Here is a 26501-nt window from a genome sequence, read left to right as displayed (position 1 = left end):
AACAAAAAACATCAGTGAAACCAAACATTAATTCTTTAACAAAATCAATAGAACTGATAAGTTTCTAGCCAGACTGATGAGGAAAAAAGTGGGAAGACAAAAATGACCAATGTCAGGCACAAGAGAGGAGACATCACCTTCAAGTATTACAAACTTATCAGTAAACCTGTCATTTAAGTGAAAAGAACAAATTCCTTGAAAGAAACAAATTTCACCAAAGTTCACTCAGCAAGAAATACGTAACCTGAATGACCCTAATACAGTAACTGAACTATGGTCAAAAACCCTTCAAACAAAGAAAATTCCAGGGACAGATGGCTTTATTAGTGAATTCTACAAAATATGTGAGGAGGAAATAATACAAACTCTAAACAAATTTTTCCATAATACTGAAGTGGAAGGAATACTTCCCAGCTCATTCTATGAAGCCAGTATTAACCTGATATTAAAACCAGAAAAAGACATTATAGGAGAAGAAAACTACAGACAAAAATATTCCTTGTGAACAGATATAATCTTCCTAAATAAAAATTTAGCAAAGAGAATTCAACAACACATTAAAAGAATAAAACATAACCAAATGGGGTTTATCCCAGGAATGCAACCTTGGTTTCAAAATCGATATAATTCGTTGCATTAATTTTTTTAAATGCCATGATCATTTCTATACCAGAAAAATCACTTACAAAATCCAACACCCTTTCTAAAAATCCTCAGAAAACTAAAAATAAACTAAAACTATAGAAGGGAATTTCTTCAATTTGATAAAGGGGATTTATCCAAAACAAAAATCGCATCATACTTAAGTGAAATACTGAATGCTTCTCTTAAAATTAGGAAGATAGGGATATCTGCTCTCAACATGCTACCCATCCATTCCTCTACTATTCTAAATACTGCTTTTGTAAGTAAAGTTATATGTATTTTCATTAATTCTGCCCTCCAAAGAAATACATTAGCTTTAGCTAAAAAAGCAAAAAACAAAAAACAAACAAACAACCCCCCCCCCACACACACAATGAAGTCACATTACGAACGTTCTGCCTTTTTCTATAAAACTGAACTTAAAGACATTTATCAACTAAACGGGTAAGTGCCCATATGCAATAAATTCCTTTTAGAATTTAATAACATGGTAAAGATTCTTCTCTTCTGAAAAACAGTTGTGTTAAATTTTCAATGAATAAGAACTGAATCACCCACAGCTTCTCTATCTTAATTGCCAGTAGAGATATGAAGAAAAAAGGGGATGAGAGGACTTTAATGACTCGAGTAACTAATATCTTAAGGCAAAATGTAAAAGTGAAAGCAATCTTATTGTATAGAAACATTTTATCATACCCATTATAATTCTAAAATACCTGACTTACAAATCAACTTTTGGAAAACAACTCAATTAGAAGTTATATAACACTAATTAGTTCCACTTCATAAAGTAACAAATGTTTAATCCTTTGTTATCTAATTGTCCGTTTTCTGAAAACTTGTTTTAAATTGAGAATTTCCTAATGTTGATTAAGTCCATGACCTTCAACATCAACACTAATTTAGGAAGGTGACAGTAACATCAGTAGCTGGCTTGCTCTTAAATATCCAAAAGATATTTAAGCAACAACAGAAATTAGTAGAGAAGATTCAAAAGAGTAAGCAAAATAAATGACACACAGCTTTAAAAAACATTATTTGATATCCAGTTAATTTATCTATTGACTAACAAAGTCATCTCTGACATTATTTTGCATTTCTTTTTTTTTTTTTTTTTTAAAGATTTTATTTATTCATTTGAGAGAGAGACACAGAGAGAGAGCATGAGCGAGGAGAAGGTCAGAGGGAGAAGCAGACTCCCCATGGAGCTGGGAGCCCGATGCGGGACTCGATCCCGGGACTCCGGGATCATGACCTGAGCCGAAGGCAGTCGTCCAACCAACTGAGCCACCCAGGCGTCCCTATTTTGCATTTCTTAAATACTAAGAGAGATAACTCTTACGTAAAATTTCAAGACACCTATATGTGAAAACCAAGAATCACTGGCTATACAAAGTAAAAACAAGAACATTAAAAAAAAAAAAAAAAAACTAGCAAATGGAATCACTCATCCAAGAAATTACACAAAAAGAAAAGGAGTCTCTCTCACCCAGCAAAAAAAAAAAAACAAAACAAAAAACAAAACAAAAAACAACCCTGTGCCAGGCTACAGAGCTCTATACTTAAAAAATGCTTGGGAAGCAGTTCCTCTGGAAACTACCAAATTTGAAATGGGCAACAGATGAACACTTTACCGCCATAAGTAAAAATCAGTATAATGAAAGCAATCACTGGGGTGGGGGTGGGGCACAAAATACTCTGCATTTATCAATATCATCTATTAGACTTTTAAAATCATCCAGCATCTCCCAGATCCATTTGAGAAGTTCACAGAAACGTATCAAAACTCTTAGGTAGGGACGCCTGGGTGGCTCAGTTGGTTAAGCAGCTGCCTTCGGCTCAGGTCATGATCCCAGCGTGTCAGGATCGAGTCCCGCATCAGGATCGAGTCCCGCATCAGGATCGAGTCCCGCATCAGGCTCCTTGCTCAGCGGGGAGCCTGCTTCTCCCTCTGCCTCTGCCTGTCATTCTGTCTGCCTGTGCTCGCTCTCTCTGCCCCCTCTCTCTCTGATAAATAAATAAAATCTTAAAAAAAAAAAAAAAAACTCTTAGGTGTTACAGAAAGGAGGAAAAAGAAAGGTTGAGTACCACTGCTCTAAACCAGGGCTTCTCAAATTCTAAGGTGCATCTAACCACCTAGCACTCTTTCTAAAATGCACATTCTTGATTCAAGAGGTGTAGGATAGGACTTGAAATTCAGGAATTTTATTGAACTCCCAAATAATGCTATATTCACAAACTGAACTTTGAGTAACAAGGTTCTCAACTACGCATTTCACAAAAGGTACCTTTATGCCATAATTACTCTGGAAAATAGTTTAACAGCTTTTTAGAAAAGTTAAACAGTTTTAATATGCCCACCATACTATCATGCCATTTCATCCCCAGGTATTTACCCAAAACAAATGAAAACAGATGTACAAAAATGCTCATAGCAGCTTTATTTGTAATAGCCAAAAACCAATCAACAGATGAGTGAATAAACTGGTATGTCTGTAAAATGGACTACTCTTGCAATATAAAGACATGCATTATTGATACATGGTACAGAATGTATTAAACTCAAACAATTATGCTGTGTGAAAAAAACCAAAGAAGAATAATATGCTTTATGACCCCATTTATATAAAAAGTCTAGAAGATGCAAACCACTGATCTACAGTGACAGCAGATCTGTGACTGCCTGCAAAAGGATAGGGGGCTTATAAAGGAGCATGAGGAAACAACTTTTGGAGGTGACAGATATGTTCATTAACCGTGACTGTAGTAATAACGTTTTTACAGGTGTATACATACAAACATCAACAAACTGTACATGCTAAGTACATGCAGTTTATTCATCAATATACCTCAATAAATCTATTTTGTTTTTTAAAAGATTTTATTTAGTCACTTAAGAGAGAGAGCACACACACACTGGCACAGAGAAGGAGAAGCAGCCACCCCCACCGAAAAGAGAGCCTGATGCCCCGGGCTTGATCCCAGGACCCCAAGATCATGATCTGAGCTGAAGGCAGATACTCAACCAACTGAGCCATCCAGGCACCCCAATAAATCTATTTTAGAAGCTATCTTTCAAATAAAAACATCTGGCTAAACAAAGTAATGTCACTATAGATAACTATATAAATTCTAACTTTTGAAACTCCATGTAATACTATGATAACAAGAAATATATATTCAGTCTTTGCCCCCATCCCTGGCACAGAGCTCCTAAAACTCTTGGAATTCCCTAAGTGGTAAGTGTGTCTTGATATTCCTAACAAATCCCTTTCAAACACATCTGAGTTTATGTTATGAGGTCACTTTTGGAAAGCACCTAAGGATGGAGGTGGCTGCCAGGAGAACCAATCGTGTGATTTAGAGGGTTGGAACTTTCAGTCCCACCCCCTAATCTCTGGGGAGAGAAGGACTACAGATTGCAGATCAATCACCAATGGCTAATGATCTATCAATCATGCGTATGTAATGAAGACTCCATAAAAAATCCCAAAGGACTGGATTCAGAGAGCTTACAGGCTGATGGATACATGGAGGTGCTTGGAGAGGGGCATGCTTCAAGAGGATATAGACACTCCGTGCCTATTTCTCTTACCCTACCCAATGCATTTCCTTCTACCTGACTGTTCCTGCTTTTTATCCTTTTATAGTAAACCAGTAACGATCAAGTAAAATGTGTCTGAGTTCTGTGAGCAGTTTAGCAAATTAACTGAACCCAAAGAGGTGGTAATTTGATACTTCCAATCTATAACCAGTTGGTCAGATGCACATGTGACAATCTGGACTTGTGACTGGCATCTGAAGGTGGGGGAAGGGATCAGTCTTAAAGAACTGAGCTCTTGTGGGATCTGATGCTATCTCCAGATTCATCTGAATTGGATATATGCAACTGTATGCCTATACTAAAAATAAGAGTTTCCCCCTTGGGGTGGGGTGGGCAGTGGCAGTGGCAGTGAAAGGTAACTCAGAGAGCCCTTCAGGATCTTTCTTAACTCCAAATAACCACTGAAAACGTGTCCTATAGAGTAGGTAAGAAAGCCAGTGGTGATCCAGTAATAGAATACAATGTAAAAAATCTTACTCTGTTCAGGTAAACCTGGAATTTTGCTAAACTATAAATGTGGTATTGGCAAAATACAAAATTACAATTAGACACCTTTTGAGCAATCAATCTCACTCCCACCAGTGTCCACTCTCTCAACTACCATTCTCTCCCCAGGAGTGTATTGCCATCCACCAAACTGGTAAATGTTATCACCTTCTCCCAAAGACAGTCAACTGAATCACGCTAGATACCTTATCTGAATTAGCCCAATCATATTCCATCTCCAGGAAAGTTAGAAATGAGAGTGAATCACTATTCTCAGCCAGAGGTGGTTGCTTAAACAGATATAAATTTATAAGTTATGGAGTGGCCACCTTGGGCCAACAAGAAGCCAAAGCCTGATAAATTCTTTTACGGAGAAAAATGTAGTAAGACTAAAAATATTTTTAAGAAAATTAAAATTTCATTATAAATGGGGTTCATTCCACAAATGATGGTTTGATTCAATATTATAATTCATCAATAATGAAAAGATCTGAAGGGAAAATTACCATAAATTCCAAGAAGGCACTTAAAAATATTCAAGACTCATTCATGACAGAAATACTGGAGATTTTAGATGTATTTTTATTAATCACATATATTATTATATTCCATTATAAATGCCTACTGTGCTTTTTTTTTTTTTAAGATTTTATTTATTTATTTGACAGAGAGAGAGACAGCCAGAGAGGGAACACAAACAGGGGCAGTGGGAGAGGGAGAAGCAGGCTTCCCGCTGAGCAAGGAGCCTGATGTGGGGCTCAATCCCAGGACCCTGGGTTCATGACCTGCACCAAAGGCAGACACTTAACAACTTAGCCACTCAAGCGCCCCTGTGTTTTCCTTCTTTAATTTTTATTTATTTATTTTGAGAGAGAGAGAGAGACCGAGGGAAAAAGCAAAGGAGTGGGGAAGAAGGACTGTGTGCAGAGGGAGAGACAGAATCTTAAGCAGACTCCACGTCCAGCACCAAGCCCAACACAGGTCAGAGATCATGACTGAAATGAGAGCTGAAACCAAGAGTCAGATGCTCATCCAACTGAGCCAATCAGGTGCCTCTATATTTTGTTTTCTCCATCTGTAAATCAGTTTAGGAGAATCTACATCTTATTTAATGGAGAAACATTATAGGCAGTCACACTGAAGTAAGAAACAAAACAAAGATGCACATTATTTTCACTATTCAATGTGGAATGGAAATTTTAAATAAGGGAAGGCAATTAGAAGCAAACTACTTGAAAAAGCAGAGGTAAATTACCTCTGAAAGCAAACAATATGGCATCTGTATAATAACTCAAGAGAATCAATGCAAAAACAAGAAAAATCAGGTAACTTAAAGTAGGATATACAGTTAACAGATAAAAAGTTTTTTGAAATACAAATAATAACAAGCTATAAAGTATAATGAGGGAAAAAGGTGACATTTACAATAGAAACCAAGTGATAAAATTATCCTAGAAATAAGCTTAACCAAAAACAAGCTTAACCAAAAGCAAAGCAAATGTAAGAAAATGCACCTGAAAAATATTCAACAAATGAAGAGACAAACTATGTTCTTGAATAAGAAGTCAACATCACAAAGATGTCAATTTTCTATAAGTTAATTTATAAATGTACGATAAATGCCAATAAAAACTCCAATATTTTCTTCCTCGAGCTAGACAAAATATATAAAGTTCATATGGAAAAATAAACAAGCAACAATAGTAAGGAAAACTCTGAAAAAGGAGAACAGTAAGAATGGGAGAAGAAACTAACCTCACCATAAACTTTTAAAATTTATAAATATATAATGATAAAACAATGAAAGTATTAGAACAGTAAATCTTCAAAAAATTTTAAAAATAAAACAGTAAATCTCCAATGAAACAAAACAGAAAATTAAAAAATAAATCCAAATGCCTAAGGAATTTCAAAGATGATGAAAGTGGCATCTCAAACCAGGAAGAAAATATATGTATTTTTTAAATGCTGTTTGGACAACTGGACATCCATTTAAGATGAGGGGGGAAAAAAATGGACCTGTATACAGAGCCATGTGAACCAGAACAAACTATACAAGTTCTACAAGAAAACAAGGTAATAACCTGAGAGAGGAGGCAAAACACCTCAATTTCAATTAAAAAATCGAAGCATTTTTTAAAATTAAGAACTAAAAACTCTGGCTACATAACAACCAATATTCATCAAAAGGGAACTGATTAATTACCATAAAGAGATACAATGAAACACAACCTAGATATAGTATCAATAAATTAAAATCAATGCCTATCTCACCAGCATTTAAAAAAAAAAAAAGCGGGACACCTGGGTGGCTCAGTTGGTAAAGCAGCTGCCTTCAGCTCAGGTCATGATCCCAGCGTCCTGGGATCGAGTCCCATATCGGGCTCTTTGCTCAGCAGGGAGCCTGCTTCTCCCTCTGCCTCTGCCTGCCATTCTGTCTGCCTGTGCTCTCTCTCTTCCCCTCTCTCTCTCTGATAAATAAATAAAATTTAAAAAAAAATAAAAATTAAAAAAAAAAAAGGATTTATTTATTTATTTATTTGACAGGCAGAGATCACAAGTAGGCAGAGAGGCAAGCAGAGGGGGGGGGTGGAAGCAGGCTCCCTGCTGAGCAGAGAGCCCGACTCGGGGCTCAATCCCAGGACCCTGGGATCATGACCTGAGCTGAAGGCAGAGCCACTGAGCCACCCAGGCCGCCCCTCACCAGCATTTTTTAAACAACTGTATTTACGCTTTAAATTCCCTTGTTTTGGGGAATCACTATTCCTTCCTTCCAAACTCTCTTTACACTAATGATTAAAATGCAAACTGCAATTCTCATATACCATCCAACTCTCAGCCTACACTGTCTAGAACTAATCCAGTAATGGCCAAGATGATTCAGGCTGGGCCAGTCTTTCCACAGGTTTTTCAATCTGAAAGGAACAGATTAAAAACCAAATGTTTCTCTCTTTCTCTCTCATATACATACACACACACACTCCTATATATATATATATATATATATATATATATGTATATATATACACACATATATAAAATATAAATAAAATATATATTATATATATATATTTATGTATATATATAATATATAAATATCCAAGTACAGAAGAGGAAAAGGAAGAAAGTACATCCACCTAAGAGTCAACCATGGATATCTGAGAAAGGCAGAATTAGAAGGAATCTGTATCTCCCTCTTTATAAATTTTTGGTATATTCTGAATTTTTTACAAATCAGCATATAAAGGACCATTATAATGAAAAGGTCTGTATTTTCAAAAACATAAAACAAGGTGGATGTTTTGGGGTTTTACTCTTCCAATCTACAGAGACACTAGCTACCTTAAGATATGTTCAAATGGCTAAGCACATCTCCAATAATCCTTCTGTACTGCTTTACCACTCCACAGAATGAATACCATCCTGTGCCACTGTTCTAAATACAAACCGACAGTAATAAAGGCAAACAATATCTAAATATTAATTCTGTGTTTAAAATAATTCTTCTTATATTCAATATACTTATTTCTCAGTGACATGCTCCCATGTAAAAATTCTACATTTCACAACAATGTAAATTCAGTATAAAGCTTTTTAAATGCCTTAGAATTCTCAGAAAATTTAAAACTTTGTGATTCAAGTGCAATGAGGATTAATAATGGGAGAAATAATCTGTATTATCTCCTAAAACGTAATTCTTAACCTCCTTCAGGTCATTTACTTCATTAATAATCTGATGATGAGAAGAATAATCAGGAGACATACATATATATAACTGTGGTTAAAAAAGAAAAAAAATCAGTAAGTTCACAGACCCCATTAAATCTATCTCAGTACCAGAGACTTCAATTAAGAATCCCTGATATAAAATTAAGACTTAATTGAAATCCCCTAATCCACAAGGCATCCAAATTGTCTTGTCACAAATCTGCTGAAAATACATAACTAGAAATCCTATTTCCAGTTGCACTGGCTTTATAACTAGCCTAGTCTCCACTCTGCTGCCTTTGCTGCAGCTGCTCCTGATGCTGCCACCACCAACTTCTGCACCCATGTGATGCCCTCCACAATCCATCCATCAGTGAGATTTTACAAATACAAACCCAATGATGTATCCAAAACCACAGCTCCCCATTATCAAGATTAAACCTATATTCTCTTAATGAGGGAAATTACATATATATAGTTTAATATCACTTGTTACCTATCACTGCATAACTAGTAAATAATACATAACATGTTGCTGAATCAGCACACTGTTTTTCACACTGTGTTTCGAATTTCTAGTGAATCATAAAATCAGTAAGTAGCTCGTTGAACAAAACAGAAATGGGAAGGAGGAAATATATGTATAGCCAATCCTCATTAGTCTCAAATTCTGTATTTGCAAATTCACCTCACAAAAACCTGTGACCCCCAAATCACTATGTGCAGTACTTTCCACAGTCATTCAAAGAATGTACAGAGCTGTATTTGAGTGGCCCCAGTCATCTGTTCCCAGCTGGAGGTCAAACAAGGTGACACTCTTTGTTTCAGCTCTCACACTGTAAACAAGTGTACTTCTAATGTCCTTTTTAGTGCCACTTTTTCACATTTTTGTGGTTTTTTTGTTGATGTCATTGTTTATAGGCTCCCCAAGTGTAGTGCTGAAGTGCTGTCTAGTGTTCCTAAGCACAAGAAGGCTGTGATGCACCTTACAGAGAAAATATTTGTGTGTGTGGTTTTTTTTAAAATTTATTTATTTGACAGAGATCACGAGTAGGCAGAGAGGCAGGCAGAGAGAGAGGGGGAAGCAGGCTCCCTGCCAAGCAGAGAACCCAATGCCGGGCTCGATCCCAGGACCCTGGGATCGTGACCTGAGCTGAAGGCAGAGGCTTTAACCCATCGAGCCACGCAGGCGCCCCAAGAAAATACGTGTGTTAAGACAAGCTTCATTCAGGCACAAGTTAGAGTGCTGCTGGCTGCTGAGTTCAATGCCTAGAATCAACAATATATTTAAAATGGAAACATATATAAAACAAGATTATGCATTGATTTGGTTGATAAAAATATTGTGACCAGAGGTTCACAGGATTCCAGCCCTGCATCTCCTTTAGGAGAAATGGTTTAGTATTCCATAATTCACTGTTCATGGCAACTTTACAGAACGTAACTATGGGGGAAAAAGGTCAACTGTTCATTTGCATGGGTGTGCGTTGTCAAGCTGAACGTTATTTCTGTTATATACATACACAATGAATCAATTTTAAAAAGTTTAAAAGCTCAAGAATTAGTTACAGCATAGAGAAATACCTCTGACAGGAGTGGTAAAATGGCAAGGTAGATAGGCCGGGGACATGGGCACACATACTAACCCCTTTTTCTGCCTAGAATCAAAATCACCCATCAATTGTGATTCCGTTGCTAAATCTGGGGTAAGGTCTACACATCTACTTTACAAAAGCATCCCAGATTAGTCTATGTGGTCAAGATGAGAACTGCTATTCTCCCTCCTAAATTGGTAGTTTTCAAATTGGTCACTGGACAGGCATCATGAGGAACATGCTAAAAAATACAGATTCCCGGGCCCCATTCCAAACCCACTACAAGCTACAATTATCAGAATGGAGCCCAGTGATCAGTGTTTTTAACAAGCCCTCCAGGTGATTCTGATACATGACAAAGTTTGAGAATCACTGACCTAAATCTTTTGTTACTTCTTTAGGAGGTATTTTGAAAGCCCTGATGAACTAACTCTAAGTTGGCTGAGCTGATACATCAAACAAAGCTGAAAAAGAACTACTACTGACTGAAGCACCGATAATGTATAGAAAATCATCTAAGTACTTTATGGAAAGTGTCTTCTGTGCTTTAAACCAAAATAAGTAAAATCTGCACATTTCTTGTATAATAATGAAGCAGCACTATTTCTTTAGGTCATCCTCCATATCACAAAGTTTCTTTTCCCAGAGCTCTTCAAACAGGAATTGCTTTTTTTTTTTTTTAAGGAGAGTGAGGATAGGGAAGAGGAGATGGAAAGAAAGACTCTTGAGCATCAGCATGGAGCCTGTTGGGGCACTCCATCTCACAACCTTGAGGTCATGATAGCCAAAACCAGGAGTCAGATGCTTAACCAAATGAGCCACCCAGGCACAGCTCTTTACACAAGTTTGCCTACCCTAAAAGGTAACTCTACACTAGATCACAATTCCTCAACCCTCTAACAACTCTGTGGGGCATCACACGCTGTCTGTAATCTGAAGTACACAGCAGGTGTTGTTTATTCCACCAGCAAATATTCACTGAATAACTACTGTATGTCATTCACTGTACCAGATGATAGATACAAAAGTACAGACATAGCCCATGTATTCATGGATATATATGCTGGATGAATAAGCACGCACTTCAATGAAAGTTTTAGAGAGTACAATCTGTATGAAAGATCCAGCTTACCAACATGATAAGCAGAAATAAACCGCTTCCTTCAAAACAGTAGACTACTGTTGCTCTTCTGACCAAAACTTCTATTTAAGGCCATAAACAACTCAGAGAGAAAATACACTGACAAGCCACTTCATTAATCTGACTTTAAAATATTTACCTTGTATATAAGAAAATAAACAGAAGTCCTATGTATAACGCAAGGCTTACAGACAGCCAAACTGCCACATGGGGATAAAAGATTAAGGATTCATATCCAAACTTTAAAATGATTCAACCAGAAAGCTACAATCTGCCAATTCCCAATTCTTCAGAGATTTTAAAGGAAAAAATTTAAAATCAAAATTATTTGACTTTATGATGCTAGATTAAGAAACTAACTCTAAGATCATATATTATAAAATACAGGAAATATTTGCCTTCATGTAGTAAACATTTGTTCACAAGTTTTTTAGGATAAACATACATGATACTAACAATAGATGCCTCTGTAGAGTGTCTGGGGATTGTAGGGAAGGAAGGACAACTTACTTTTCATGTATCAATTTGTGCTATTCAGTTTTTATATTTAAATCATGTGGGTCTATTATTTTTCAATGTAAAAAAACCTAGCAAATGCCTTAAACATGAAGGTAACATATTGTTTATAGTAGCATCTCCAATATAATAATGGAAATAAAATCTTTAGCCTAACTTTATATATTTGGGACAAAGATGACACAGGAATAGGATTGCCACTTGGGCCAAAGAAAATCTTGAGGTGTTCTGAACCTCAAGTCACAGACCCCCCCGAAAACTTGGGTGAGAAAATAGTCATTTCTCTAATTCCACTAACTTCTACCAAATTTAACATTTCCTTCAATTACTAATGTCAGCAAAAGGCAAAATAGTAGTACTGGTTAACATTAGGACTAGCAACACAACAGAAATCACAGATCATTTCATTGTCATATTAACAGTGGTTGCACTTGTTGAAATACTTATACTTATCACTACTTCAACTTCGACTCAACTCTAGATCTGTCAGTATGCTGATAAGGCATGTAAATCACAAATTGTTTTAATATTTTAATAACCTGCAATACAACTGGTTTTATATGATTTTATTTTATGCATTTAAAAACATCATTCTGATTCAGGCCCTCTGCCCATTATTTTAATTCTTTCTGGAACTGAGCTGTATAAGTTCTTTATATATTTTGGATACTAACCCTCTACTGGATATGTCATTTGGACATATCTTCTCCCATTCAGTACACTGTCTTGCCATTTTGCTGATCATCTCTTGAGCTGTACAAAAGTTTTCAATTTGGTGTAGTCTTGATAGTTTATTTTTGCTTTTGTTTCCCTTGCCTCAGGAGACATATGTAGAAAACTTTCTATCACCCATGTCAGGGACACTATTACTGCTTATGTTTTCTTCCGGGAGTTTTAAGTCTCACATTTAGGTCTTCAATCTATTCTGAGTTTATTTTTATATATGGTATAAGGAAATGCTCCAGTTTTCCCACTATATATTCTTGCCTCCTTTGTCGTAGATTAGTTCACCACACAAGCACAGGTTTACTTCTGGGGTTTCTATTCTATTCCATTGATCTATGTGTCTATTTTTATATCTGTACCATACTGTTTCAACTACAACAGTTTTGTAGTATTATATCTTGAAGGCTGGGATCATGATGCCTCCACCTTTGTTCTTCTCAAGACTTCTTTAGCTATTCAAGGTTTTTCTGGTTCCATACAAATGTTAGCATTATTTGTTCTAATTCTGTGAAAAATGCTATTGGTATTTTGATAGAGACTGCTTTAAATCTGCACATGGCTTTGGGTAGTGTTAACTTTTTTTTTTTAAGTTGGCTCCACTTCTGCTGTGGAGCCCAACGCAGGGCTTGAACTCATGACCCTGAGATCAAGACCTGAATGAGCTGAAATCAAGAGTCAGATAGTTAACCAACTGAGCCACCCAGATACCTCAGTCGTACAAAACATTTTAACAACATTAGTTCTTCCAACCCATTAGCATAGAATATCTTTTCCTTGTTTGTGTCACCTTTAATTTCTCTCATTATTGTTAGGTATCTTATTCTTTTTGGCACAACAGACATTTTTCCAAATACATCCAAAAAGCCAAAGACACACAAAAAGATTTTCAACATCATTATTCATCAGGGAAATGCCAGTCAAAACCACAATGAGATATTACCTTACACCCATCAGAATGGCTACAATCAGAAAGACAAGAAATAACAAGTGAGAGTGGTGAGAGTACAGAGAGAGTACAGAGAGAAAGGAACCCCTATGCACTGTCAGTGGGAATGTAAATTGGGGCAGTCACTGTGGAAAACAGTAGCAAAAAAAATAAAGTAGAACTACCATATGATTCAGCAGTTCCCCTCCTGGGTATTTACACAAAGAAAACAAAACCACTAATTTAAAAAGATACATGCACCTCTGTGTTTACTGCAGCTTTATTTACAAGCCAATATCCAAGATACGGAAGCAACCCAAGTGTCCATAAGTAGATGAACAGAGCTCGGGCAGGAAGGCTTCCTCCCTCTTCCACTCCTCCTCCTTGTGTACCCTCTCACTGTGTCTCTCTCTGTCAAATGAATAAATAAAATCTTTAAAAAAATAAGGGGGGGGGGACTTGCCATTTTTGCAACATCCTGGGTAGACTTACAAAGTATAATGCTAAGTAAAATAAGTCAGACACAGACAAATACTATCTGATTTCACTCATGTGGAATCTGAGAAACAAAACAAACGAACAAAGAAAAAAAGGGACAAACAAAAAACCCAGACTCCTAAATACAGAGAACAAACTGATGGTTGCAGCAGGAGGGCAAAGGTAGAAAGGGAAATAAAGGGGATTAAGAGTACACTTATTTTGATGAGCACAGAAGAATGTATACAATTGCTGAACCACTATACTGTATACCTGAAACGTAACAATGTATGTCAATTATACTTTAAAAAAAAAAAATCATTTCGAGCAGTTTTACCAGACTGCAAAGTCCAAGTCACAAAAGGTTAAGTAAGGAGCCTTAGAAAATGGTTCTTAAATCAGATGCAACAGTCCCCATTTGGAAATAAAAGGAGAAATTTTGGGGGGTTATGCCAATTGGAATGCTACCAGAAATTAGCAGGCAGGATATCAATAAACTTCCTGCTATGCCTGGGACAGTCTCATACATCCAACAAATTGCCAAAAACGTGTCAGTCAAGAAACACCTCAAAGATCAAACAAATGGCAAGATTACCCTCCTCAGTACCATGCTTGCCAAAGTTTCCAAACTTAAATGTTTATCCCAGAGTGCACTGGTTTATTAGAACATCTCTCTTCATTTAATTCTCTAGTGTATACCACCCACTGAACAGTTTTCTATCACTAAAACGGACTTTCCCCCATGACCAACTAAATAATCCAAGAAAAAAAAATCACTTCTAAAAACAAATACAATATTTATCAATTATTCAGGAGTCAAGTATTACTCTGAGGATTAGAGTAAATTTTCTTTGTTGTTAATTTTCAAAGTCTTTAATTTTTTTTTAAATCATTTGGACTGTTAAATGCTCTGTCAGAGATAGAAGGAGAAAAATGTACATATCAATTTGCTAAAGTTTGACAACTATAAAAATATATGTAATTGACTGAAGAAAAAAATATGAAACTATACCTCAAAATAACATATGGAAATATGCTTTTACTTTTCCATATTCCTTCACATTATCCTGTACAACTGAAAACTGTTATTAATAATAAAAAAAATAGCAGTTGTCTGCATAAGACACTGACTTAAGTCTACTTAAAAAGTTAATCTTTCAGATTATCTTTTGAGATACTCCTCATTAAACAGATGAAGCAAAGTGGCTCCACGAGATGAAGTAATTTATCCTGCCCAGAGGGAAAGTGGCAGAGGCCATGACTGGAACCTAAGCCACAATTCTAAAGTACTAACTTCATCAAATTAGCACTACAAGTAAGAGCTGCTTGTGGACTCCCCAACCAATAACCTCATATCCTTTGTCTACACTCCTCTCCAAAAAAGGAAGTGAGAAAGCTGGAAGTAAAGATACGAGTTAGAGAGTTAGCAGAGAGCCTGACTCTTCCAATCTGCGTTCTTCTGACTGCACAGTGACACTAGTGGGCAAGAAAAAAGAAACCAAAAAGCATATATAAGGAAGTGGTGCTAAGGAGAATCTGTAAGTGGCATCATCTTCCTCCACTTATTAATCCCACAAAGAACAGTGCTGCATGGTAGACTAGACAAACCCAAAGTTTTGTTTCGTTGAAGTGTAGAGAAGGCAAAATATAATCAGGGATCAATTTTAAGATAAAATCAAATAATCGTGACAGACCTACTGTTATCTACATTGGTCTCCTTCCTGGCTTATTCCTACCTATCATCCTTTCCTCCTTATGCTACCCCTACACATCCATTACTGTTTTTCTACCTCAACTTTACTTGTAATGAAATGAAGATGTAGAGCTGTATGTTTAATAATACAATCAAATTCAATCCCAGGGTCCCATATATTGTCAATGCCTGTATTATAAACTTTCTATCACCTAAGTGTCTGGATAGGTATCCAGCCTATGGCGAGTAAAATGAAGACAGTATACCTTCCTTAAGGTATCTTGTCTAATTGGGAAAATAAGGGTCTATCTTCTCACTCTCTCATGCATATATCCATATCCATCCATCCACACACAAATGCACACACCCGTCAAGTGAGAGTCATGAGATACCAGAAAATTAAAATAAACTTAAATGGTATGGGCTAAAAAGTATGACAAAATTCAGAATATTTACAGCAATGAGTAAGATTAGTAAAGAGAGTGAAAGAAAACTTCATGAAAGCAAGGGAACTGATCACACCCAAAACATACAGAGTGGACTTCTCCACTGATCTCTAGGAAAAATAAGTATCAAATAGTAGAAAAATATAACTGAATCTTTAAAAAAAAAATACAACCTCTAAACCAAATTAACAGCATTGCAGTAACTTTTTAAAGAGTTAAAGCTTACCTACTAGTAGCTTCCTAACAGTCTCTCACTTGTTAGCTCTTTTCATCTACTTAATATTCTGGACAATATGCCTAGTAGGTAGAAATGTGGATTCACAGATGCAAGTAATTTTTAGACCCAAAGGCACTTTAAAGGTCACTCAATCCAATTCTATTTCCCAAATGAGGAAACTAAGGGCCAGGAAGGTTAAATAGTATCTTTGAGGTCACACAAAATGCATCCCTTACTACTCTGAAAATTAATGAAAGGTATGCTTTCTTTAAAAAGATTTTGGAGTCTTCTTTTATAGTCCTTAACTTAAATTTCCTTTAAAATTTGCAATACACACCTTACTATTTTATTATAAAATAGGCAAAACATTGTTACCTCATTAAAACACTTTACAAACTTAAGGTTTATAAAAACACCCTAAATGTTCAAATTCACGAGTCAAACCATGGATTAAAACAATTTAACGATTTAACTCCACAATTTTTGGTAACTCTGTTACATACACACTATTAGTAAGTCTCTTAAGGGCATACATAACTCTGTTACATACACACTATTAGTAAGTCTCTTAAGGGCAGCTACCTAGCTAAAGCCTCATTCTCAAAGGTAACCCTTAACAGCACATTAAGTACTAATCCCTGTCCCCTGTCAGACTGTCACTTACAGGTACATAGATACCTGAAGCAAGCCAAACCAATAATGTCCTTTAACACCAGGATCTGGGATTTGGAAATGAAAAAAATGTAACAGTGATGAGAATAACAGCTAATATTTACTGACTGCTTATTGAATGCCACAAATTCTCCCAAGTGCACCACAATTCATCTTCTCAACAACCCTATGTGATTTTATAGATCAAGTTAACCTGCCAGGGGACTCAAAACCATTTCTGTTCTGGCTCCAGAACATATACACTTAACTACTACCTCTTACCTACTACCTTAACTATACTACCTCTCAAAAGATTGGGAATTGTTAATGTCACTTGCTGCTAAGGGCCCACAGCTTGCCCTGGTTCCAGGCCTTCCCAACCCTTGACTGTTCAAAAGCCTTCTTTGGAATCTTTGAGACAACATCCAGGAATGAAAGAAACCAGATTTGGTTTTTTGTTTCTGTTACTTGAAACTAACCTAATGATCCCACCTGTTAAATTAATTTTTAGGCCTCATTTTTAGAGAAATGATACTGATGAAACCTAAATTTATACCATAGATAAATCATTCCTTTACATTTTTTTAAAAGAGAAATGTGTTTACAAAAGGCATTCACTTCAAAGCTTCTTTTATATCATTCCCTGAGGCAAAACCTTTTTTTTTTTAATTTATTTATTCCTCAAAGAGAGAGGGAGAGTGGGAGAGAGAGAGAGAGAGTGCGAACACACCATGTGCACACAAGAAGGGGGAGCAGCAGGGAGAGGGAGAAGCAGGCTCCCTGCTGAGCAAGGAGCCCCAGATCATGACCTAGGGTTGAAGCAGATGCTTAACCAACTGAGCCACCCAAGTGCCCGAGGCAAAAACTTCTAATGACTCTTCCATGTTACAGAATAATAAGTGAGAGATCAGTGGAAATATAATAAACCTTAGGTATCACCTAGTTCTCTTTTTATAAATGAAGCAATAGTAAAGATCAGAGCCCTAGAGTCAATCCCTCATAGGGTTTGAGTTCAAATACTGTTTTGCTATGTTCTAACTCAGGCAGGGGTGACCCTGGGCAAGACACTTAAATCTCCAAAGCCTCAGTTTCTTTTGGAAAAGAGACAATATACTACTACACACCCTGTTGTTATAATGAGTTCTAAACCATCTACTGAATTTAACAAAGTACCTGGCACATACTCAACACACACTCAATAAATGGTAACTGTGATGGTAGTGATGAATGACCTGATGCTCAGAAAAGGCAGGGAACTTTCCCAGATCATCTGGTTACTAAGAACAGAAACAAAACTAGAAACAGACTTCACATTTGCAAGTCAGTGCTCTTTTTTCTGTACCATCCTATAATTTCCTGGATCTAACGTTCGAAACTATCTCCAATCTGGTATAATTCTACCCTTTTTTCAACCTTGTCACGACCCTAACTTTTATTCATTCATTCACCAAATATTTATTGAGGGTTTTCTTTGTTCTGAACAGTTTCTAGTGTTGAAGATATAGCACAGAACAAAAGAGGGGGAAGAAAAATAAAAGCCACCTGCATAACCAAAAAAATGGGGAGAAAGAGCTAAGAGAATGACCAGCTCAGAAATGACAAAGGGCTCCCCTCCTGAAGTTTCTATCAGCAGGGGATAACGGATTGAAAAGGACAGGTAAAATACACATAACATGGAAGAACCTTCCTTTAGTCTACTTAACATCCCCAGAAATTGTTTTTGTTTGTTTTTTAAAAAACTTATTTATCTGAGAAAGAAAAAGAAAGATGATGTGCATGAGCATGCGGTGGGAAGGGGCAGAGAGAGAAGAGAAGCTTAAGCCAACTCTGCACAGAGCACAGAGTCCCACACAGGACTTGATCTCAAAACCCTGAGATCGCAACGAGAGCCTAAACCAAGAGCCTAAATCAAGAGACAGATGCTTAACCAACTGGGCCACCCCGGCACCCCAACATCCATAGAAATTGCTTTAAACATTCCTTCACTCAAGTATTTTTGTCAACACACACTGTACAACCAAACCTGAAAGCCCAAATTGTTAAATATCTCTCCAACCCCTCTATACATTCTAATAGCAATTTTCTCTCTTAACTACACTGACATTTAGATTTTTCTAATGCTCTTTGTCAGGTGAACTTAACCTGATAGTTTATGCTAACTTTCCAGATACGTTTTTGACTTCAATGACTCATTTAAGTTCTCTGAAGTCAAGATCTGTATTGTATTCTTTTAATTTTAATCCTAATCCTAAAACTCCAGCGCACAGTCTTACAAATACTTTTAGACATATTTAACCTCTTTAAAATAGTTCACTAATGTCTGGGACATCTGGGTGGCTCAGCTGGTTAAGCCGCAGCCTTCAGCTAAGGCCATGATCCCAGAGTCCAGGGATATAGAGTCCCACATCAGGCTCCTTGCTCCACAGTGAGCCTTCTCTCCACCTCTGCCTGGTTGTGAACTCTCTCTCGCTCTCTCTCTTTCTCTCTCTCTCTCTCTGACAAATAAATAAATAAAGTCTTTAAAAAAATACTTACAAATATCCTATTTAAGTAACACCCGGCACTCAGATGATACCTGGTAAGTATTTGCTTTTGTTGAAATAAATGTTAAATGTTTTTACAAGATCAATTTACAAAATTCTATTTTATATCCTCTCTAGAACCCTATCATGATCTATGAAATGTATCAGTGCCAAAAGTAACTTTGAAATGTGAGAAAGACTGAATATATTCCTACTCTATCATTGAAAATGTCCCTTAAAATATTAAGAGAATACCAAAATTAGACAACTAAAACATAAAAGGAGAAAAAGTAATTCAAATCAGTCACGGTCTTCTTCTTTAAAAATAAGCAGAATCACCTGCTTCATGCAGAGTTTGGTTCAAGGTACATGTTACTACAAAAAGATATCATACATAAACCTACATACACCTGTTAAGAATAATTAACACAAGACAAAAATTAATATTGCAGCCATACCTTACGTATAAAAAAATTCTTTATTTAAGAGTCTCTCACTCAAGGGGGGGTGGGGGGGGAAGGCTTGGCATTTATGTATATGTTATACCAAAGTAAGAAACCAAAAAGAATTCCCCTAAGAATAATTTACCAAATTCTGCTAATAAATTTTATACACACACACACAGAGTGTTTCACAAAAACATAGATCTTCGTACAGAAAAAAAAATTAAAGGCTCATTCAACATTTAACCCACATTTAGCAAGCATATATTATTTGTCATTATTATTTGTTCTGGGGAACAAAATATGCAACCTTACAAAGATTACATTCTATTAGGATAAAATCTAAATAATAAAATAGGATAGTTTCCCACAAACTTCTTATATGCTTAAGATAACATAAACATTCAGATAAACACAATGGTGCCAGGACAGGGAAGCAAAGCTAACAAACTTCTAAGAAAAAAAAGAAACAGAAAATCTGAAAAGCCCAAAGCAAAAATCAGACACAGTTCAGTGACCAAAAACTACACTTAATAATGAAATATTCCAATCAAACTGATGTCATCTTTCAAAGTTCCCTAAATTATAAAAAGTAAAACATTATTTACACTGTAATGAACTTGTAACAGTTCAGAAGCTAATCTGTGGTTCCGTAAGAAGTTAATATGAAGCTTAGTAGTTATAAGAATGTTTTTTGTGATATTAAAGGCAAGGGCATTCACTCACTCTGCCAGTTACTAACAGCGAGACCTGCAGTTTCTTCATCCATAAAATAAAAACAATAATACTCCCCAGGACTGTTACAAGGATTAAATGAAAACCCAAACAGGAAGCAATTCAAATATCCAGATGGATGGATGAATATATCAATTCACTAGAACACTATTCAGTAAAAAGGAATGGACTGATACATGTAACAAGGATGAATCTTTAATGCAGCATGCTGAGCAAAAGAAGCCTAACAGAAGGGAATACGAAATCCATTTAAATGAAATTCTAGAAAAGATAATACTTATCTACAGGAAGAGAAAGCTAATCAGCAGTAGCTTTGAACTACTAGTGGAGAGGGACTGACTTGCAAAGAAGCAAAAGGGAACTTCTTGGGTGTTTGAAATGTTGTTTTATCTTTTTTTTTTTTAAGATTTTATTTATTGGGGGGGGGGGCGAGCACAGGCAGACAGAATGGCAGGCAGAGGCAGAGGGAGAAGCAGGCTCCCTGCCGAGCAAGGACGCTGGGATCATGACCCGAGCAGAAGGCAGCTGCTTAACCAACAGAGCCACCCAGGCGGCCCGAAATGTTGTTTTATCTTTTTTTTTTTTTTTAAAGATTTTATTTATTTATTTGACAGAGAGAAATCACAAGTAGATGGAGAGGCAGGCAGAGAGAGAGAGAAGCAGGCTCCCTGCTGAGCAGAGAGCCCGATGCGGGCCTCGATCCCAGGACCCTGAGATCATGACCTGAGCTGAAGGCAGCGGCTTAACCCACTGAGCCACCCAGGCGCCCTGTTGTTTTATCTTGATTGTGGTGTCATTTCCTCAGGTGTACACATCTGTCAAAACTCATCAAACTCTATGCTTTAAAGGAACACACTTTACTGTATGTAAATTTTACCTCAAAAAAGTTGGTTTTTAAAAAAGATTAAATGAAATAATAGTACGTAAAGTTCTTAACGTTACCTGAGACACTAGAAATATTCAAAAAATGGTATTATAAAAAAATATCAACTGCCACTATACAACACTCGGGGAGGTGGCAGAATCACCGATCACCTGATCTCTCTGGCTAAGTTCTAAATAAACATATGTTTACAGTATCTGACCTAAACCAAGTGCCATGTGGAGCACGATCAAGATTAGGAGGGCAAACCTTAGGCTAAAGAGAAACTAAGGAAAGGGAAGAGAAGATGGCTGTATGTCCAAAAGAAAATGAAGAGCTAAAAGAATGACAGAGTGGTATCAGTGCCAAACAACACCTAAATTACCTCAACTAAGTATCATCAAAATGTAACTCAAAACTGAGTCAATGACTATATAAACAAAGTCTAATAACAATCTGATAAATATAGTCCTTAATTTTACTGGCAGGGGCAGCGGGGAGCGGGAATAGAAGAGAAGTAAAATCCATGAAGGTGGTTCAAGTGCAGTCCAAGGATTCTGTCAACCAAACAGCAAGGGAGTCATACTGTGGACAGTTTAGCAATGCAAAAAGCAACAATTATAAATCCACAATCCAAAGCTTTTTGTTTTTTTTTTTTTTTACAAGTCTACATGATTAAAAGAAATACTTATAAAAGTAATTAGAACATGCTGATAATGGAAGCTGAAATGAAATACAATTCAACTGAAACACAAAACATTTATGAGATTTATATTTTACTGCTGCTTAGAACTGTTGATCATGGAAGAACATTTTTTTGAAGAACAAGTAATTCTGCTGAATAACAGAAATCCTGTAAATAAGACCAGAAGAACTGAACTGGCTGTCACTCATGAAAGCACAAGTCTTTTGACTTACATGTCAACTTAAAAGATGAAAAGAAAAAAAACTAACACCCCAACTGGACATTCTGGGAAGGGAAAAACTTTAGACTTTAAATCTTAACTGTCAGAGTTTGTTTAGTTTTGTTTTGATTTTAAGTACCTCCACTTGGAACACTGAAGAGGTAGAAAGGACAGGACAAAGAGTCAGAAGTCCAGGGTTTCAACTCTAGTTCCACCAGAAGCTGGATTTCTTCTTCCCTAAAATTGGACAGCTGAAGCAGCGTACTGAAAATTGTCCAATATAATCTAATTTCCAATCTCTAGATGGGAAACCACAACTTCCGAAAAAGTTAATAGGGAAAGGGTTAAACATTTGTTTTTTAATACATCCTTAAAAGAGTAACTAAAATGCAGTTTTCTTCCTCAATTCAGATAAAATACCAAAATATATGTGGCAACCTAAGGACCTAAAGCAGTAAATATATTGCTGATCACCGTTCACAAAAAGCAGCTTATCTTCCAGGGCTAACTGTTCATTCTAGAACAAGTTTCCTGATTTCAGTTCTTCCCAAACCAAAATAACGGGATCCAAGGAATTACATTCTATATTGATACTTCAAGACTCATGAGCTACCTCTCCTTTTTTATCAAAACCCACAAAATAATAAATTTAACTTTGTGGAATACAAAGTTGTGTTTTTTAAAGTTTAATTCAATTAATTCTCCTACATACTATAACTTTAATTATCATTCACATAGAAAACTGAGCTAAGGTAGAAATAAACTTTAAGAATAAAAAGAATGTTCTCATATGACTTAGATCTAAATCTACTGCAAATACTGGGTTTTCTTTTGCTTGGGGGAGTCATCTTATTTGAAAAGCTGAATATTGAATGTTCACCCTGATACTATTGCTATATTCATTTTCTACTCAAAATGCAAGACTTTCAAGTAACCAAAGACCAAAGAGAAATGTGATTAAATCACAGCAGAAAGTAGTAATAACAGGGTAATATAATGAGGTCAGAACTGGAGCAGCCAATCAAAAGCATAAAAGCATTTCCTGCAATATTAATAGTCAAAAGAGAAAACCAATCACAGCAACCTCGAGCCTTCTTCTGACAGTCACAGAAGCAAGAGAACCAATCCACGCACAACCAGGGTTGACAATAAGGCGGGACCGCAGGTTCATTGAAGAAATTCTTGAGGGTGCAGTTACTATGAACTTCGCACGCAAGTAACACCATTCCAGAGTCATAAACACAGTCAAGCCAGATAAAATTCATCCGTATGCAAAATCCCGTCAGGGAGAAAAGCACAATTTTTGCAGAAAGCAATGTATTATCAAAAAACGTAACTGTCAGTTTAGATGCATTAAATCCTCAACTTCTAAAAGACCCTCCTCTTCGATGACAATTCTCGGGGACACGGCGCGGGGACCCGGCAGCGCCAGCAGCTCCTAGCGGAACATCTCCATTTGCTTTCTAACGCTGCGCGCCGAGCCGGCGCCTTCCTGGACAGGCCGGCAGCGCCGTCCCTCTCGCGGCCGGGGAGCTAGCCGGTCAACGGCTTTCTACCGCTACACCCCACTGGGTAGTCACGGCCCCCGCCCTTCCCCGCCGCAGTGCTGCACCGCCTCATCCCGCCGCACCACCGCCGGCTCGAGAGCGAGGGTTACCTTGCTAGAAGGAAGAGGATTGTTTTGAACGCGTTTTACTTTCCATAGTCATTTTAAAAAGAACCCAATGCAAAACTAAATTTGAAAGTGGGGGGGGGCGAAAAATCCTTCCTATCCAAAGAATCCCTCGCTCATTAATTAAACCCGCACCGGAGAAAGATTGGGGGGAAGGAAGGAGGTAAACAGAGGCCGTACGCCAAGTGCGGCCAGAACATCCCCTGCGCCATTCCCGGCCGCCGCTTACGGCAAGGCCCCCTTACGGCAGCGTAAGCGGCGCTGCGAGCTAATCACAACACTGGGACGCAACAACATGGCGGCCGCGGGCGGGCGCTGCGCCGGTCGAGAGGGTTTACGCTACTCCGCCGGCGTAGGGTCCCATGCATTGGAGCGGCAGAGGCGCCCTCCAGCGAGCGTAAAGCGCTCTGTGAATGGCGAGGCCCGACTGACAAAGGGGAGGGGGGAGGAGGGAAGGGGGGGTAATAAACACTCGAGTCCCTACCGATTCCTCCTCCTTCTCCATCCCGGTGGGCATCTGGGGCACGGCCCGGTTGATGGAGACGCAGTCGTTGAGATCAGGCATGTCCTTGCCGCGGTAGATAGGCAGCGGTTTGGCGGCGTCCAGCGCCCGCGCTCGGAAGGAGAGTTTACTCATTGTCTCCCCGCCTTACAGGAACAGCCCGGGCGGCGGCGGCGGGGCGGGCGGGGAGGGGGGGAGGACTCCCGCCGCCTCCTCCACCTCCTTCCTCAGTGCAGCGCGGCCGGCCCGCTCCTCCTCCTCCTCCTCACTGCCCCCGGCCACAGCATGGGCGCCCACCCCGCCCGAAAACAGCCCCCCGCCGCCCGCGGCCGCTTCCACACACTAGATCCGCCGCTCGCCCGCCCGATCCGCTCCCTGCGCCATGGCCAACATGGCGGACATTACCACAGCGGCGGCGAGCGATCCCGGCAGCCCGCGCGAGAGCGCGCCCCCGCCGCGGGGACGCGCCTCGCCCTCTCCCTCCCTTCCTCCCTCCTTCCTCTCGGTTCCCCTCCCTAGCCTGCCCACCCACTCTCTCCGCGGCGCGGCCGGCCCGCGGGAGCGTGCTCAGCCTCGGGCAGCTCAGAGGAGAGGGGGCGGCGGCGGCGACCCTCGGCTTGCCGGCCGCGTCTAGCCCTGTGGCAGGTGCCAGGTGCGCAAGTTAACGCGCCCCTGAGCGTGCGCCTCTGCCTCCGCGGCCCCGACCCGCCGCTCGCTGGGTGCCCCGAAGGAGAGCGCTGGGCAAGACACGGCCGCGCGGAGCAGCGTGTCTGCAGAAGTCCGTGAGCGGGAAAGGAAGATGTCAGCCAGGGCACAACAGCCACCACCGAGCCTGTACTTAGAAAGCGCTATCTCCACGGTGCCCCGAAAGCCGGCTCGTTCGCATCCTCCAATTCGCACATCCCTGGGAGGTGCGAAGGGTCCGTTCCGTCTGCCCACTCAGAGCGGCGCAGATGTGCTGGTCCGCCCGCCCCGAAAACGGCCGTGCAGCCCCGGCCCTCTACCCTGCATGCTCTTCAGTACCTGGCCCAAAGTACTCTTCGCGGTGATGCGTCTTCACTCATCGTCGCCCTCGCCGGGAAGATGCGAATGGCAGCAGTGAGGGTTAATGTTTGAGGCTGCCAGATGCAACAAGTGCCCTTGAACCTGTCACCCAAACTTCTTAGAGTTATTTAATGGGTGGTAGATATTTCTCAGATTTCAAAAACCGAGTTCTTACGAGTTAAACTTATAAAAGTAAACCAAGGCAGCACACATTTCCAAAGTAGCAAGTGTGTGTAAAACATTGGGTATTGTGGAAGAGGCAAAGAGGTTTGAAGTTCCTGCCCTCATAGAGCTTTCATGTTAATGGGATGACAGGATGGTTGGAAAGATGAGTAACAATAAGAGTCATAAATAGTTGAAGAACCGGGCAACAGGAAAGATAAATGATGGGGGGAGAATTAAAAAGTGTAAATACTCAGGGCACCTGGGTGGCTCAGTCCATTGAGTATGGGACTCTTGATTTATGCTGAGATCATGGTCTGAGGGAGGTGACATCCAACCCCATCTTGGCCTGCCCACCCTACCCCCCCCCCCCGGAGTCTGTTTCGGATTCTCTTTCTCCCTCTCCCTGTCCCCCACCCTGCTTGCACACACGCACTGTCCTCTCTCTTTAAAAAAAAAAAAAAAAAAAAAGGAGCGTAAATACTTTACACAGTAGATGACACATGGCAGTAGAACATGATAGTTAGTTACAAAATTAGTTATACTGGCAATAATTGCTGTAAGACAGCAGAGAACAGATACATTACCTTAGCTTGAACTGCTTAGAGAAACTTTTAAAGAAGAGGGGAGGGCGCCTGGGTGGCTCAGTGGGTGGCTCAGTGGGTTAAGCCGCTGCCTTCGGCTCAGGTCATGATCTCAGGGTCCTGGGATCGAGTCCCGCATCGGGCTCTCTGCTCGGCAGGGAGCCTGCTTCCTCCTCTCTCTGCCTGCCTCTCTGCCTACTTGTGATCTCTCTCTGTCAAATAAATAAATAAAATCTTTAA

The 26501-nt window shown here is 38.8% G+C and overlaps 1 protein-coding gene across 3 annotated transcripts in view; it reads right to left on the bottom strand.

Moving 5' to 3' along the window:
• EPC2 (enhancer of polycomb homolog 2) overlaps positions 1–24869 on the bottom strand; it is a 113038-nt gene extending 88169 nt beyond the window's left edge. For all 3 annotated transcript variants that reach the window (XM_004757859.3, XM_045066563.1, XM_004757860.3), the window contains exon 1: positions 24454–24869. In XM_004757859.3, coding sequence (XP_004757916.1) covers positions 24454–24606 — 153 coding nt within the window. In that variant the 5' untranslated portion in view covers positions 24607–24869. The remainder of the gene's footprint in view (positions 1–24453) is intronic.
• Positions 24870–26501: the final 1632 nt, after the last annotated feature.

The sequence above is a fragment of the Mustela putorius genome, unplaced genomic scaffold (assembly GCF_011764305.1).
Source record: "Mustela putorius furo isolate JIRA1106 unplaced genomic scaffold, ASM1176430v1.1 tig00003867_pilon_pilon_pilon, whole genome shotgun sequence".
In the NCBI taxonomy this organism is placed as follows: Eukaryota; Metazoa; Chordata; class Mammalia; order Carnivora; family Mustelidae; genus Mustela; species Mustela putorius.
The sequence above is the reverse complement of the archived record's forward strand: the minus strand, read 5'-3'. Positions and strand labels throughout refer to the sequence as shown.